Here is a 17,727-nt window from a genome sequence, read left to right on the forward strand (position 1 = left end):
TTGTAATCCTGGAGACTAATGATGGAGTGCTTGCTATGGCAGCCTGGAGATCCTGGATTGGATTTGGAAGATGAAGTATAGGCTATAGCCTAGGATGGGCAGTTGTCTGAATTTAGTACCATTTACTGAAACAAGAAAAATCAGTTGAATGGAGAAGGCTGAGATCCGTTTTGAGGGTGAGAGTTTGAGGTTCTTCTGGGAGTGGGACAAACACTTTACAGATAAGAAGCTTAGCAGAAATGTCTGGGTTGGAGACAGGATTTTAAGCCTTTGCTTCATCTGACATTTGATGCATAAAAATGCCTTAGTTGATCATGAGTAGTGTGTTGAGTTTGCTCTTATCTTGAAATTTAAGATAAGTGCAAGTTAGTTGAGTCTGTCTATACCCCTGTGACACCTAGGTCAAAGGGCCATTAAGACACACCTAGATGTTCTCCTGATGACATAAAACAAAAGTTGGGTGGAGATTTCAAGGTGTGGATACTGATTTCATTAGCCTTGTGTCTGTATCTTAGCATGCATAGCTGAATTTCTGTTATGGATGTAATGTGCAGTCTAGTTTTATGTTTGCAAATCATCTGAAAAGATGCATTTTCCATTCAGTATTTCACTAATTAGTTAATTAATTTGTTATATTAACTTAATTAGCTTGACTAGTTTTTAGTTAAAATACATTAAACTTTTCATATGGTAGAATGTCTTGGGACTTTACTAGAAGCAAAAGTTTCCAAATAGGATGTGATTGTTGAAGTAGGAGTATCTGGGATGGTTTTGTTGTCAGGATTCTGTGTTTGGGGACCTGGGTAACACTGAGATAAGAAATGAGGTTTTACAACTAGCAGTTGTCTTCCTGATTGTGTAAACCGATTATCCAAGAAGCTGGATAAACATAGTGTCTTTCCCTCCTCCCCCCACTAAACATAGTGTCTCTTAGTTTTTCAGTAGGATGAAAAATGAAAAAGAGAAATGAGAGATTTCATTTTTCCAAATCTTTCATAATTGTATGGGATGATTTGGGTGTCCATAGCACGGTGTGAGGGCTTTGGCTCATGTGGGGGCTAGCATCATTATGAGGGCAGGAGAGTATACATGTTCCAGTCCCTGTGGAAGGAAGGTATTTTTAAGCTTCATTTTGGAAGGAGTCTTAAATATTTTGTGAACTGAAAGTGATTCACACCATGGCCTGAGGGCAGGACCAAAAGACGTTAAATGTTAATGATTTAGGAACTGATGGTGCTTCCTATGGGGACATACCTTTTCACAGATTAAGAAAAGCATATATTTTTTTATGTTGTTTGACTTGTGTTGTCAAGAGAATGTCTCCAGTATTGACATGCCACTCATATCTCACATACATAAGACCTCACAGAAATGGCTGAGAGAAGTTTTTTACTTCATTGGGTAGGAAAAGATTCTGACAGCAGTATGGTGTGGAAAACTGGCTGATAGTTTATGACCAGATCTGGATTTTGAAAAGACCAGGGACGAGAGTTATAACATATGGAACTTATTTGGGAAGTAATTCTTAGCTATGACTAAGAGCCTGGGCTTATATGCCTGGGAAAGTTTAAAAGAAAATCTTTGCAAAATAAATCATATCTCTTGTTTGCAAAATTGTAGGACTTAGATAACTTTTGCTTATTCATGGACTTCTGTAATTCACTATTAAAGCTCTGAAGTTTTCTCTTTTAATTACTTTTTCCTGGTTTTATTTTTAACAACACAGTGATTCAATTTGATGGCTTATTCAATTAAGAACTTGTTTATTTTAAAAGATTATTTTCTCTTCTTACTGACCTCCAGAGATCTTTAAAATACTCACATCTGAGCAGACACTATAGGGGTAGTTTATAGCAAAGACATACTGTGTGTTTGTGTGTGTGTGTGTGTGTGTGTGTGTGTGTGTGTGTGTGTGTGTGTGTATCAGCTTCTGGTGCTGTTCCAATTATAAAAATTCCTGTGTTTATTTATATCAAGATAGTATGTGACATAAACATCCCGTGTTAGTCCTCTTTCAGTGAAGGCGAACTGGGAAAAGGCTGTAAAAGTATGGTTAGTTTTTTGAAAGGATACCCTCTTCCTCCCAATTTCCCAGGCTTAATTGCCAGAATTATGTGAGGGAAATCATCCTACTTAAGTGAATAATTATTGAAATCTCTCTAGTCTTTCCTGTAGCAATGCAGATTCTCACCTGAGCATTATACTACTAGCCAAGAAAAATCATCATTATTCTGAGCATCTTGGCATTTTATCCTACACATAAATACAGCAGCAGCATGGTAGTAAAACTGGTTTGAGATGCAGTAAGCAGTGCACACCATCTTTCAAAAAAGATTTGTAATAGGCAAAATATATCTATATTTCAAGTTTTAGAAAGTAAAAGTTTTAAAAATAACATGCAATCTCTTCACTCAACTCTACAGCTATTTTTTTTTATTTTTATTTTTTCAACTTTCTTTTGAGAGCCGAACTCACAGTTTATATGGCTTTATTGGAGAGTAAAACTTATTTTTGTAGCCTATTCTTTATTATCAGAAAATTGGTATAATGTGGGATAATAGAGTGGTTAGTAGATTAGGGTCTGATTAGGTATTAGTGACCTATTAGGTATTAGTGACCTTGGCCAAATTACTTAGTCTCCTTGGTCCTCAGTTTCCTCATCTACAAAATGGGCATGATAATACTATGTTCTACTACCTTCTTTCCTGGGGGTGGTGTGGGTAATCATAAATTGAACTCCAGGGATTTCAGCCACTGAGCCACATCCCCAGCCCTAGTTTATATTTTATTTAGAAACAGGGTCTCACTGAGTTGCTTAGTGTCTCCCTTTTGCTGAGGCATGTGCCATCACACCTGACAATTCTACCTTCTTCATAGGGTTGGTATGATGACTGAGAACCCCTGTGCCCCATAGTAAGCACTCAATAACTATGGTTGTCTCTGTGCTCTAGAACTATTTCCCCACTTTGCTTATGGGAACAACCTGTTTTATCATTTCCTTTATGCTTTCAGATCTTATATTCCACAGCTCCCTACTCATCCTCTCATCCTATCCCTTTCCTGTTTTCCAACTAAAATCTGTCCAGGCTGGGTCTTTCTTTCTCCTTCTCCTTCTCCTTCTCCTTCTCCTTCTCCTTCTCCTTCTCCTTCTCCTTCTCCTTCTTCAGTATTCAGTTCAATATAGCAGTGGAATCAACTTCCAGGGAGAAGAAATAGGCAGAATTTGGAAGATGTTCTCCCACAATTAAATTTTACTGGTCTTTCCAGTTTAGCCCACTGTGGTTCTTCCTATGATAATGGTCTGCCTTATGTGAAGTTTGGGTTTAAAATACTGCCACCAAAGGAGGTACAAGCAGTTTCTGAAGAGGGAGAACTCAACTCAGGATGAGTGAGGTTCTTCATAGATATTGCAGAAATGAATTTTAAGAGTGTATTAAAACACGGGGATTTATTTAGTGAAGCAGAGACATTCCAGGGAAAATGTGGGCTATTTTGAGACTGAGACACACTTTTGGGTTAAGGCAACAAAAACACATTCAAGCAAAAACTCAGGCCATCTTTAAAGTGAGAGATTCTTTTGGGGGTTCTCAGCCTCTTTCAAAGGGAACTTGATGAGGAGCAGGCAGGAAGGTATGTGAGAATGACATCAGTCTGCTGATCACAAGACAGTTTATGGTGGTCTGGCAATTTTCAGGATCCTTAGGTTGACATCTTGTCTTCTCCATTATCTGATCAATAGATAACATTGGGAAACTACCCTATATTATAGGTTTTGTAGATCCCGCTGCTCAATCTTTTCCAAAAATAGTGGGCTATTTTGTATTAGTGGGCTAATTGACAGTGCACAGGGCAATTTCCTTAAGTGGGTGAATTTCCAGTAACTCTAAGATTGTGAATAAAGATTGGTAGGTTTCCCAGAAATTTGAGAGAGACAGACCTGAGAGAGAGAGAGAGAGAGAGAGAGAGAGAGAGAGAGAGAGAGAGAGAGAGAGAGCGCTAGTTCAGGGGAAAAAAAAAGGCATGTGGAACTTTACTATAAGACTTTCAAATTTAAGTCACAGTTTCCTTGTCCTTCCTTTTGTCTCTTATATTTCAGTACAATAGAGTATGTTCTGTGAATTTAAAGAAGTCATTGTAAGGTAACTATTTTTTTTCTGTAACTGATCATTTCCTAAGGATAAAATCAATAAGCTTCCTATGAGATTGCTACCTGTATCACATAGCATTTATCATAATACATGCAATTGAAATGCTTTTCTCATTTTCAAAAATGCTTAGTTTCTTGTAGGCAGGTTGCCATCCTCAATAATATCACGAGTAATTAATTTATGACAGATTAAGGCAATCACAATAAACTTTTTCCATTCACTTAGCAATTGCATATTGAGTTTCTACCAATGTAAGACACTTTACTAATCAGCAACTATTTGAAAAATCAATAAAATTATCCCTACCTTTGCAGGACTGGAAGACCTGGTTGTACAAATTTATATGTATTAATAACTTCCAGCATGAACAGTGTTGCTTTCATTAGCATGTGATAATTTGTAGCTAACATTTTGTGATCATTCCTTCAGTTTCCAAGTTCAGCCTTAGAATCTTTTTCAACCCAGGAGCATAGGAAGCTGCTTCCATTCAGATTTGTGACACTAGAACTATGTATTAGTACTTAAGGCTTGTTCAGTATTGCTCTGGGGGTTAGAAGTTTGAAAGCCTTGCTTTGTGTAAAAGTAAATTTAAGTGTACAGAAGTATTCTTTTCTATGTTTAAAAATAATTTATTCTTTTGTGTACTAGGAATTGGAAACTTATAGGCAGATAACTACATATTAAAAGAGATGTTTTAATAACTAGTTTTAAGAAATATTGTATAGTTAGCATTTTTTTCACCATTATTTGCAATATTGGTGGTTTCCAAATAAACATATTTTTGACTCTAGGCGGTATTGTGCTGTTAAAGAAAAAGCAGTGGCACTCAGGTTCATGTGTGTCTGAGTGTGAGAGAAACCCGATTTGTAGGTTTGCTAATTGCCTTCATATAAAGGTGAGACCAGCGGTTCTTTGAGCTTCTATGTATGTGCCTGCTTCAGCACATCACCAGCACCCAGCCTGTTTGCCTAATGTTTCTTAATTGCTCTCTGTATTAGGTCAATCTCTGCTTTCTGTGTATGCATCTCAATTCTTCAGATTCCTTTCTCCTTTTTTCCTTTTTACACCCATCCTCTCCATATTAATACAATACTGCAATAAGCAGTTTAAGAAATTGCATATATATTGGGATATAAATTTTCACACCCATCCTGTCCACATTAATGCAAAACTGCAATAAACAGTTTAAGAAATTGCATATATATTGGGATATCTTCAGTTTTTCCTAAGGTTTTAGCAGTCTGCCATTACCTAAATATTGTACAGTTACGATTAAAATACATTAATATCCATCTGCTAAAATGTAATTGTTATAACAATGACTCTGGGAATTTAGTGAATTTTCTTTTCTTTAATTAACTTTCAAAAACTACCAGAAGTTGGCTTAAGTTCATAAATGAACAATTTAAAACAGATGAGTGATTTTCATTTCTCTGTCCAAAGATAGTCTTTGTGATGAATACCAAAAAGGGTAGATAATATCAGCAAGAAGAAATGACATTAAGGAGGGGGAATGAAGAGTGAGTTACATAAATCATTTCCTTTCTCTCATCCTCATCCTCAGAGCCCCTCCCTTCCCAGCCAAGGTAGGGGATAAAACATGGATTTTTTTTTTTTGAGGCTGCAATTAACTCATCTCAAAATGTATGATATGTCTGATTTTTTTAGTTTGGGTGTGGGGAGGAGGTATGTTTTCTTGAGCATGAGGTGCAGTCTTCCAGGTCGCTGTGTTATGGGGCATATCTTTAGCTACCTCTGTAGAATTAGCAAACTGGAATCTAATAGCAGTGCCTTCAAGTGGCTCACAAGTCCAGTAGATCCTGGAATTTCCAGTAGTAGTGGACTGGCTGAAGTCGTTTTACCTGTGTCCAAGAATATTTTTACCTAAGTAAATAAATGCTTAGTAATTATTTAGCCCACTAAAGATAAAGAACTATGGTAGCAGCATTTCTGAGAACTTGGCCTCTGAATGATGAAAGTTAAACATCTTCCTTGTATGACCTTTGAGTTAATACAGCCTTTAAAGAAAATCTCTAAATGTGCTTTTCTAAATGCAAACTTTTTTTGGTCAAAATCAAAAGAAGAGTATTAAAAGTAGCTGAACACCAGAATTAATATCAGAATTCTAATTTGGAATTACACCTAAGAATCTATCCACTGTCCTGTCCCATATTCTGTGCAGTTCTTCTGCATAGAATTTTTCTCAAGAAAAACCTCTGGTAAGGGATGGGAGTCAGGGGGCTAACCTGGGGTTCACTCAGTTTTAAGTAGCTTTCAAGATATTAATTCTAATTTGATCTAATAACATCTTTTTTTTGGAATTTCAGTTTGTCTAAATTAGAGTTATCACATGATTAGATCATAGTATATGAAATTTTGGGATCTTCTTTTGGGACCCCTTTCTCTTCTTGATTCTGTGATAATGGTCAGTTATTCCTTGTTTAAATGATTTCCATTTCTCTACCTCATAAGTATAGATAGTTGTATTAAGAGATAGAAAACGAATTTGACTCCTATTCGAAAGCAGTCATAGTTGCTAGAAACAGAATTGCTTGCTTGCCATTGTGGCCTCAGTGACCACATTTTCTTCCTCTTCATGAGCCTTTATATCCTGTTTGTGCTAGTGAGAATTTTACTCTTATACTAAAACTTGAGCAGCAACTTCATCAGTTATTTTTTAAAAATGATAACTAGTTGTATCATTATTGGCCTGTTCAACAGAATGAATTTAATAGGAAGCAACTCGTGCTTTGTATTTATTAATAAACTCTTAGGATCATTATATATAAATTAAAATTTTATCCCTTATAAACAGGCTTTAAAAGGCATATTATCATCATCATATCAAAAAAGAAACTGAGACTTAATTTGAATAACTTGACCAAGACTTGGTAGATTTCAGTGTACAGCCTAAGTATTAAGTTCAAATTGCTGTACCCTCCCAGAGTATGCTACTTCATTTCTGAAAAAGATGGGATTCACTATAACATATTTCTCTACTAACTTAAATTTCTTTCCCAAATATGTTTTTACATAAAATATTGTTATTGGTAAAAATAGGGAAAGATGAAAATAATAGTAAGTTCCTGTTCCATCTAAACAGATGAGATCCAATGGGAATTCATAGTGGAACACAGGGTTAATGTATAGAATCAAAACATTCAATTATGGAAGCAGCAAGTTACATTTAAGTGGGAATTAAATAGGTGACTATGTTATCCAGATAGCTTTACATATAGCACTGTTCTTTTTTTTTTAAGACAAAGATAGGGTTTTCAATAGTAATTTGCTCAAATGGAAGATTATACAGTAAAATTCAGTTCATATGCCCCTCTTTTACACCTCATGTGAGTTTCGGCCTTTGATTTCTAGATTAGAATGCTGTGAGTTTGGTTTACTGACCTAGAAAATGACTGTGCCATGTAGCTGTGAAAAGTTAAATTGATGAGTGACCAGGAATGAGTGAACCCCAGGTTAGCCCCCTGACTCTCATCCCTTACTAGAGGTTTTTCCTGAGAAAAAAAATCTATGCAGAAGAACTGCATAGAATATGGGACAGGACAGTGGATGGATTCTTGGATGTAATTCCAAATTAGAATTCTGATGTTATTTTTTCCAATTGCATATACTAATGGAAAAATAACCATTATACAGGAGGCTATTTGTAGATGTCTTCTGCATTGACTATACTCAGTCTTCTTTTTATTACATACCTTTGTGATCTTTCTACTTTATATAGATTGGCTACATCTGCATCTCAATGAGAAATTATTTGTGCAGTGATTTATACCATTCATCTTTTCTTGTATCTATATTAGCCTTTTAAGTAACTACTTTAGATAGATATTGCCACAGACTATCTTTATATATTTGAATCAAAACGTTGGGTATTTTCAGTCTTGGAAAGTTTGACATAGAGAATAATATCTCTTGCACCTTAATGTGATCTAGTGAGTTTCAAGATAAAGAGACACATACTCATTAACAGCAATGATCTGAACTGTGATTGTCACCAGCAACACTGGATTTTAACCTAGAAAGGGAAGAGAAAATATTAAGAGTTAAGAGTGTAAAGGGAATTACTTTTCAGATTCCTTTTCTTCCAATGCTACTTTGACAAACAAATTGTGGTAGGATTCTCAGCAGTAAAACACAAACAACTAAAAATTCCTATAAGATAGCACTTTAAAATCCAGTCTATGGAAAATTTTATCATGTATATGTGGAAAGAAAAGGCAACATAAACATATTTGGAGAATCATTCTTCTAACCACATAAAAACATTTCTAGCCATTACTTTTGAGTGATTTATGAGCACTCCCTTGTGGCTGTTTATTAGAACCACTTGAAATAGAAAAAAAAATTTAAAAAAATTAAAAGCAACAGGAAATTTAGTTGCTTGGGTTAATGTAACCTACCTCACAGTTAAAGTGTGTCTATGTGGTAAATAGAGAACCCTGAAGCATTACCCATATCAGATTTGCTTCTCTTCTGAAAATAAGTGAACTCACTGGTAAATATTTTTTAACTTTAGATATGGACCAATATCTATAAAACGAACATTGCTTAAAGGTTTAGGTAATAACTAAGAATTAAAGTAAATTGTGTTCTAAATTACTAAAATGTTTTCAATAATTTATATTATCATTGTTATCTAGTAAGAGTTTTAAAATTATTTTTGTATTTTTCCTAAAGAATTTTAGTAAATTCAAAGTCACACAATCCACAAATATTTGATATCTAGTATCTTCTGAATGCTGTGACTTGATTTTTCCTTCCCTAGATAATTACTCTTTTAGAGGGAATTTCATCAAACTTTTTTTTTCTAAATCTGAAGAGAAAATTTCATGTGAGCCCAATTTTCTTTATCTAGATTTTTAAAAATTAATACAAGGTTTTGTCACCAGAGTTGTACCCTAATTCACATTTTTAATAAATATTTCCTGCGATTATGGAAATAATTTTCCTTTATTATAAAGGAGGAGTGGTAACTTTTAATCCTTCCAAAATTTTAATACCTTCTTTTCTTCATACTGGAATATTTAGAATTGAAGAATTCCATCCACATGATTGACCAGTTACTATACAGACGAAAGTCACGCATTCCCTGGGGGAATTACAAAGTCAAGGGTCAGAAGCAGCCAAATCTGATTCAAATCCACTTTGTGCCCTTTGGGTGTTGGCATTTACATTTTGATCTTTTGAATTGAAATCTATATATTGTGAACAGTAGTCACCCAGTGTACACAAAAGGACCATCTTTTTCGGATATAAAACCACACAAATAATCGCTTATGGAAAAAATTAGGTTCATGCTTATCTACAATTAGGCTTCTGAATGGAGTACAGTTTTGTTAAGTTACTTTGGATTTTCATTTCTAGCATTGAATAATTACATTTTTAATTATTTGGGGGAAATTATAAGACTGTAGAATGAACACAGATCAGTTAACTCTTTGGAGATGGTAACATTTATTGAGAGCCTGCTATTGCCGAATCTTTGTTAATGGTTTTTGAAAATATATCTGTTTCTGCTTTAATTTTTGTAAAAATCTTAAAGAGTTTAGGAATGAAGACTCTGAGTATCATCAGTTGGGGTGCTGAGATTCAGATGAAGCTGAGTTTATTAACTTTAATGCTCATGTTCTTCCAGTGGATTTTTCCATGTTTGACTTCATTACTCATCATGTAAAGTGGGCTTTAATCTCTGTGTTGTGGAGAGCTTAGTGCAGTCTGTGGCACATCTGAAGCACACAGCAAATCCGTCCTGTTGTTATCTCTGTTATTCTCTTGGATGTTTCTCTCCTTTTTTCTCATTTTTTTGGTTTAATATCTTTGCCACATCTTATGTTTTTGTTCAGCTTCACATGAACAGAGTGAGAAGGGGGATAAAAGAGAGAAATTGGAACAAATTTAGAAACAAAGGAAAAATGAACTATGAAATATAATGCAATAGAGATAGGAAATAATACTTGCCCGGAAGGATGGTTGTTGATTACCCTGTTTTGCTGTCTCCTCTGGCTTTTGCTTTATTCCTAGGTGATGTTTGTATGAGAGCTCCAGAAGGCCTTTGGCAGAAACATAAACCATTGGACATGAATGTATCTTCCCATCTATTCTCTCTTCTAATCCTTTCTTCCCCAATTAAGAAAAATTCCTTCATTTTGATTAGTTCTATCTTTGTGAGATGGGATTTTCTGACAGTATTTCTTTGAGTCTTCCAAGCATATCAGATGTAATGGATTCAAAGTAAAATTCATTGTCATTTTTTCCTTCTTACCAAACATGGCTTCGTAACTCATCCCAACTCTGTTAGGTGCCACAGTCTAGCTTCTGAAGCACAACCCATAGTGTCCCCTACAGATTCTCCTCCCTCCTTGGGTTAATCTGTCACTGGCTGGCTCCTTTCCATTCTTCCCTAGAACTGTCTCTGGAACTGCATCTGTCCACACTGCAGGCACCTGATCTACTCCTTTACCTCTTCAGGATGGAGTTCTTTTCCCAGCCACGTGTCTCTTCATTCTCAAAATCATGTCACATACTTTTAGCTTCTTAGAAAAAGTTTTTATACTCTTCTTCTATTTAGAAACCAGCAGTTTTCATATTTCATATTCAGGCTTCTTTGCTTCTGGTGTTAACCAGTCTTTTTTCCTCACTTAGTTCAGTGGAACTTCCTGCTTATATTATCCAGACTCTTTTACAGTTAAATAATGTTTTTATTGGATAATTTGAACAACTACAGTAATTCTGTGGAGACTGCTGTGTGCCAGGCACTGTCCAGCAGAGTTCACGTTCATTCTACTATTTCTATTTTAGAAAAGTTGATATGAAGTCCTGTAACTTGGTCAGTGCAGTCACAGTCATGGTTGACTCTAGTGCTAATACGTTTTCTGTGTTGCATTCCTTCTTCCTGCATGCTATGCTTAGTTCTGCCCCTTTACCTTTAGTCATCATGTTCCTTGTTTCTAGAATATTCTTTCCTTTCAGTATATCCAGTTAACATCAACCATCCAAACATTCCCATGACACATTTAGTTTTCATTTATCTTTTTGTTGTCAAAATCCTAATGTGTTTATAAAGATTTCTGCATAGTCTATCACCTAACTACTTATTCAGAATTTAATCAGTTTTTGTCTTTCAATTTTCCCAAAATTGTTCAGGAGTATTCAAGCTGCCAAAACTTGTTGAATGAATACATTGATTTTTTTTTATCCTTTCAAGTAGATTTTAATATTCTGGGAGTTTTAGCCCATACCTAAATTTCACGCTGCCCCGCAGAGCTCAGAATTGCACACACACACATGTGCATGTGTGCAAATGCTTGGAGATGGGAGAACCTAGGACATTTGTCTTTCAGGATTTTTATAGGAAAACACCTTCTGATATTATGCACATAGACATAGTCCAAACAAAAGGGTAGCACAATGGATCAGGTATAAAGGTGTATTAAATAGGTAAATATGGAATGAGATTCATAATCTGTGTATTTGGAAATATTACTTGATGTTCTTTTTGTTCACTCAGTATATAAACCATTGAGCTAATTGTTTTATATTGATTATTTCTTAAGTCCTTAGAATTAAATTGTTAAGTAGATGATGCAGCTGATTCTCTGAATGGTTAAATAACAGGCCATAAGCAACAGAACCCAGTAAAACCCAGGTATGCTCAGTTTTAAATACATGTACTTAAGCACTGTTCTATGTGCCAAACTTGTTCAGTCTCATTATTGTTGAGGTATTCACCACTTGAGAAGTATCATCCTGTTTAAATCCACTGACTTGAAATATATTAGATCATGCTTGTGAAGTACTGTGGTTTGTGAAGTAAGCAACAAATAAACATCCAATAAAGGGTAGCCTTTATTTTTGGCATTCTCCAAATTACACTAAAGTGTTCATGATACGGCCTTTCCCCTAATGCAAACTTATCTTTAAAGGATGAATTAGCTGTTCCTTACATCTGTAAAATGTATGTTTCTGTGAGCCCTTATGCTTGGGGTTTATAACCACAAAGAGCTTTTAGAGAGTGAGAATTAAAACTGAGCTACTTTACTACTACTTCCGATCATATCTGCCTTGTGGGACACACCCAGTGGATCTGATGGCATGCTTGTCTGAGCTCACAAGCAGTAATTAGGTGATGGGTATCAGAGGTATCTACAATTGACCCTGGATGTCTTTGAAATGAACTTGAGTATTGATTTGTTTTCTGTTTTCACAGCATAGTACTTTGGGTCCTCTTTATAAGGTTTGTTGTCTCATTTTTGTGTAAGTTGGAGAACTCTACGTTCATGAGAACTGGCATCAACATTCTAGTTTCTATTTTTGTATATATTATCTCTTCATTTAGGTTGTGGATTTAAGACATTTAAGAAATAAAACCTAATGATTAATCAGAGCAAAAATAAAAATCTATGCAAATGAAAACATTTTGACATTTTTTATTTATGCTTTCAAACTTATAGAAAAGTTACATGATTTCAAGCTTAGAAAAAAGTTATAAGAATGTGATTGATTTCAGTTATAGAAATTATCAGAATGATTCAAATAACTCCAATTTACTCTTTAACTTATTTTAAAATAGGGCAATTTTATGTTTTAAAAAATAGACTTTTTTCTTCATCTTAGCATTTGCTCAGTACGCAGTAGTAGAACAAATTATTATTTTTGTTAACTGGGCTTCATTCTTACTTGAATGCTCCTTAAAGGTGGTATTTATTTTGTTTTTAAAATTAATATTCTCTTTCAGAGTAATGCTATCCTTAGAAATTTTTGTGCCCTTGCGTCTAGTTTTTGGCCCTTATTTCCTATACCTCCTTTCAGTATTCTTATAAGTCAGTATCGAAGGTTCTATCTGTTTTAAAGTTTAAGTGAATTCCAATTTGAAACATGAAACTAAAATATTTTTCAGTGAAGTAAAATCACATACTCTTTTATTCAGGTTGGAAATATTATGAGCTCAGGCAAATCCCAAGTGTGAGGAATCTAATTAAATAGGGGGGAAAATGAACCTTATTTTATTTTGCAGCTGTGGAATTCTAGCATGCTCATGGCAATATGGATGAGCATTTGTGTGGTTCATTTTTAAATCATTGCTTAAACTGGCTACATTAAACCAGTGTAATTAAAGGTATTTGTAAATTTAATACCTAATGTACCATTTCTTAGTTAAATCTTAGGAGCAGAAATGCAAACATACAAGCTATGATTTCAGCACAATAAGTGCTTATTTTCACATTACTCACATTCTTGTTAGGATCAAGTGGAATAATATGTGAAAACAGCTTAATTATAAAGTGGAGAAATACTGTACAACATGGAAAATATTTTTATAGATGCAGACAATAGAACAAAAACTGTATATTCAATAAGTTGAATAAAGGAGCCATTTTTCAATATTGTTGGCATTAAGTTATACAGAACTTAATATATGCACATTTTTAATTTCAGATTCAAAATGCTAATGATGTACTAATTGCACCACTTGAGAAATTTCGAAAAGAACAAATAGGTGCAGCAAAAGTAAGTATTATTTTTCTATTATTCTTCAGATATTTTGATAATTCAAGATAACATAATCTTAGATGCTAACATTTTTGAAATTAGAATATTCTTTTAAAATATTCCATACTTCACTTTAGATTTTTTTACATAGAGTCTATTGCGAAGACTGGAATTCTTTTAAACACAAATGATATTATTCTTCTACTGAGTGGAGAAAAGTCTACTTGCCAAGTGAGTTCCTTTCTCTCCAATAATTGTAGGAAATTGACTTCTTTTGCAGAGAAGGTGAGATTATGGTAAAATTACTAGCAGCTTTGTTTCTAATATCTAAATAAAATAAAAATTAGACACAAGAGATATGGGAAATTCGGTCAGTCATTATAAAAGAACTTTATTATCTTTGGTATTTTTCATTTAAAAAATGTTTTGTGAGAAAAACTTTTAAAATGTCATAAAGCCTTTGTCTTAACATTTTTTATGAACCAATCAAATTACCCGTGAGCTTAGTAATCTGAAATTTACTTGTATCCTCTTTCCTAGAACCACATTTTGCCCCCTTGTTCAACATTATGTATGCATGTTAAAATAACTCATTATCACCCATCCTTTCTCTGTTTTGAGTTTCAATTTAGTCAATGGCAAGCCCCTTTTCCTTTTCCAGCAATGCTGTTGGTTCTACTCATAATTATTTCTATACTTTTCCTTCTTCTTCTGCAGTGTACTAACTGGTCTCCCCACCCCCATTGTAATCTGCTAACAAATGTTTGCCATCTTTGATCATGTTCTTGTTCTGGTGATAAAACCTTCAGTGGTCCCCCCCCCCCAATATTTTTTTTTAGTTGTCAATGGGCCTTTATTTTATTTATTTGTATGTGGTGCTGAGAATTGAACTCAGTGCCTCACACGTACTAGGTGAGCGCTATACCACTGACACACAACCCCAGACAGTCCTCCTAGTGAAAGCATTCTCCAAGTTAACCATTTGCTACATTTTAGTATATCCTACTGTCAGGCACAGTTGTCTGTTTTCTGGTCTCTGTATACACTTGATTCCATTCTTGCCTTTGCCAAAACCTTTCCTTTTCCTTGGAATATTTAAAACCTCGCCTTTTTTGAAGTCTTGAAATCTCTCTAAGGCTTATTTCATATCCCAGAATTAGAAAGAAGCCTTTTTTTATATAGACGTTTCTCATTTAGATATCCATTTTCCTTCCAGAATTCATTTTCCCCTCTCTTACAGGATTGAATAGCTCTTATACTTATTTCCTCTAGTAAGTTATCATAGTCTGCCTTGAATTAGAATTTTTTTTTTGTGTGTGTGTGTGTGTGCATTTTGCTACCAGTTGTGAGAAATTTTCAGATCAAGGAATAAACCAGATAATTTTAGTGTTAATTCTGCAAATATTTATCAGTTTCACAGTTGGTCTACATGTGGCAAGCATACTGTTTGATAAGATTAAGGGATGCAGCTGTAAACAAGAGAGACATGATCCTTGCACTTAGGTCCCTTATCATTGTTTGTTAAAAACAGACACTAAAGTAATTACAAATGCACTGAGGATCGGGATACAGAAGTGCAGGATGCTCTGCAAGGATATAATTAATGTACTTTGTTCAGAGAATCAGGAAATGCCATCCACAGGAAGTCTTGGTTAAGCAAAATGAGGAGAAAGAAATAGCTAGTAATGGTGTATACAATGATGGGAAAGAAAAAGCTTTCGAATGTTTCAGAAGAGAGAACAGAATGGGAATGAATAAAGGTCTTGATGATGGAGAAAGATCTAGTCATTTCAGAGGAAGAATGGTCCTATATGTTTGGAGTATAGAGGTCCATTGAGGCAGAGGTCATATGCACAGTTTTGTAATTGGTCCATAGTGTTTTACTCTTTATGCTAATGATGTCAATAAGCAATGGTCAGTTGTAAACAGGAGAGTAATACACTGATATTTTTAAATATCACTCCATGACATATGTGGATTGGGGCAGCCAAAACTGCCTACGGGCAAATCCCAGAGGCTACTGGATAAGGTGACTGTGGTTGTGGAAACCAGGAGATGTGAGAAAGTTGTCTCAGGAGTAGAATAGAGACAGTAGAAAATGGCTCACACAATGCAAAATGTGGACTGGGAGGTTTCCCCATGTTCCTTGGGTTCCAGGTTACATAATGGAGTAGTTGCTGGACTACACACAGAGATAGACATCATTTCTATGTGGATGACAGTGATGGTGAGATGATCATTTATTCATAATTAATTGACTTGAGGTTTCTCCCAGGCATCTAAGTGGAGACATTGAGTGGGCAAGTGTGTACTCAGATCTAAAGTAGAAGTGTGCACTTGGGAATTTAGTCCTCCAGATGTTAACTAAAATCAAGATATAGTAGATTAGATACCCCTGAAAAAATAGAGTGAGAAGTGAAGGGGACCTAGAGCCTTTATAACTTGAGAACTCTCTAAGTTTGATGTTGGGAAAGAAAAAAACATGACAGGAACGGAAACTGAGAGAGAAGGTACAGAAAAAGGAAGAACATTATAAGAATGTGGTGTCTCTGTCCTTGAAAGAGCCTTAAAAAATTAACAAAAGCTGATTTTAGTAAGAGATACATAGCAGTTACTTTCATTGAACTATTACATCTTTGAGAATGAGAGACTTTATTACTTTATATACATGGATGATTACACTACTGGTGTGACTGCATATGTGCAGCCAGAGGAATGAGAACTTGTGCTCCATTTATGTAAAATATGTCAAAATGTATTCTACCTTCATGTATAACTAATTAGAACAAATTTAAACAATTAAAAAAATTATTCACAAGCAATCTGTGAGTTGAGTACTAGTATTAACACCTGCTTACAAATGAGACAAATGATGAGGGGATTTCACACCCAGTCACAGAGTTAGGAAGTCTAAGACTGTGGAGCTGAAATGAAACATTTCCTTCTGATCTTCAATATACAATATTTCATTTCCTCAATGATATCTATAAAGCTGAATTATAGAACTTTGTGAGAAATTATTTCCCAGGTGTAGGGTATTCCAAGTTTCCTGGCCCATCCAAAAGCAGTAAATTTTGTTTGTGTGTGGATTACTGCTTTCTCATTGGAAGGTTTAGTTTACCTAACATTGCAGTAGTAGGAGCAGTAACACCCATTTTATTTTGTTTTGTAAACATGTCAATTGCTGGACAGATCAATTGGGAATATCCAATAGGATATTATTACTTTGCTTACTCACTGAGAGGTTGAAATTGTGGTTAAACGAAACCAATAAAGTCTTGAGCATAAAGATTATTGCACTTGGTCTGTCTGTGGTGGTGATTCTGTGTATTTATCTGCCTGATGTTTTTAGCACTAAATTGTTTCTCAGCTGCTAACTAATCCTAGTTAAGTAAAGTGAAAAGCAAATTAAAAGTAGGCATCTCTCCTTTAATATGTGTCAATTTTCCTTTAACATAACCTTTAACATTTAACATTTTTTTATCTCTTTAAACCCATTTGCTTTGGTATTTTCCTACTTGGTACATAAAGTTAATTTTACAGATGACACTTTGTTGCTGGAATGAGGAGTCAGTTAAGTGCAGGATCTTTCATTGCACTCAGTGACCTCTCCAGCTTGTCCACACGGCAAACCAGAGTGGAAAATGCTGAGTCAAGGGGCCCTAGCCTCCCAACCAGATGATACTCTTTAGCTGAAGTGGATAGAATCCATGGACCACAAACATTTCCTTTTGTTGTGCGCACCATGGAGTTTGAGACACCTGATCCCATGGAAAGTGAGGCGCTCAGTGAGTTCCAGTGTGGGAAGGAAGAATGGTGCATCTGTGAGAAGCATTAGAAAAGCTTAATGATGGGGTTGTTGAACTAAGGGACAGGAAGCACTGGGTCCTGCTTGTTTGAGTAGTTGGAGATTAGAAGAATTATCTATAAACAGTTCTCACGAATGTATTTATTTAAAGGTTCTTTGTCTAATAGTATATGAGTTGTATTACAGCCCAGACATATTACAGCATATTACATGTGTCAGAGAGTTAATTGAATGTTTGGTTTATCTCCTAACACACTGCTGGTT

The 17,727-nt window shown here is 35.0% G+C and overlaps 1 protein-coding gene across 2 annotated transcripts in view; it reads left to right on the plus strand.

The window, feature by feature from the left end:
• Arhgap42 (Rho GTPase activating protein 42) overlaps positions 1-17,727 on the plus strand; it is a 258,977-nt gene that overhangs the window by 138,367 nt on the left and 102,883 nt on the right. For both annotated transcript variants that reach the window (XM_026392469.2, XM_026392470.2), the window contains exon 4: positions 13,602-13,673. In XM_026392469.2, the coding sequence (XP_026248254.2) occupies positions 13,602-13,673 (72 nt within the window). The remainder of the gene's footprint in view (positions 1-13,601; positions 13,674-17,727) is intronic.

This window comes from Urocitellus parryii, chromosome 4, assembly GCF_045843805.1.
Source record: "Urocitellus parryii isolate mUroPar1 chromosome 4, mUroPar1.hap1, whole genome shotgun sequence".
Classification (NCBI taxonomy): domain Eukaryota; kingdom Metazoa; phylum Chordata; class Mammalia; order Rodentia; family Sciuridae; genus Urocitellus; species Urocitellus parryii.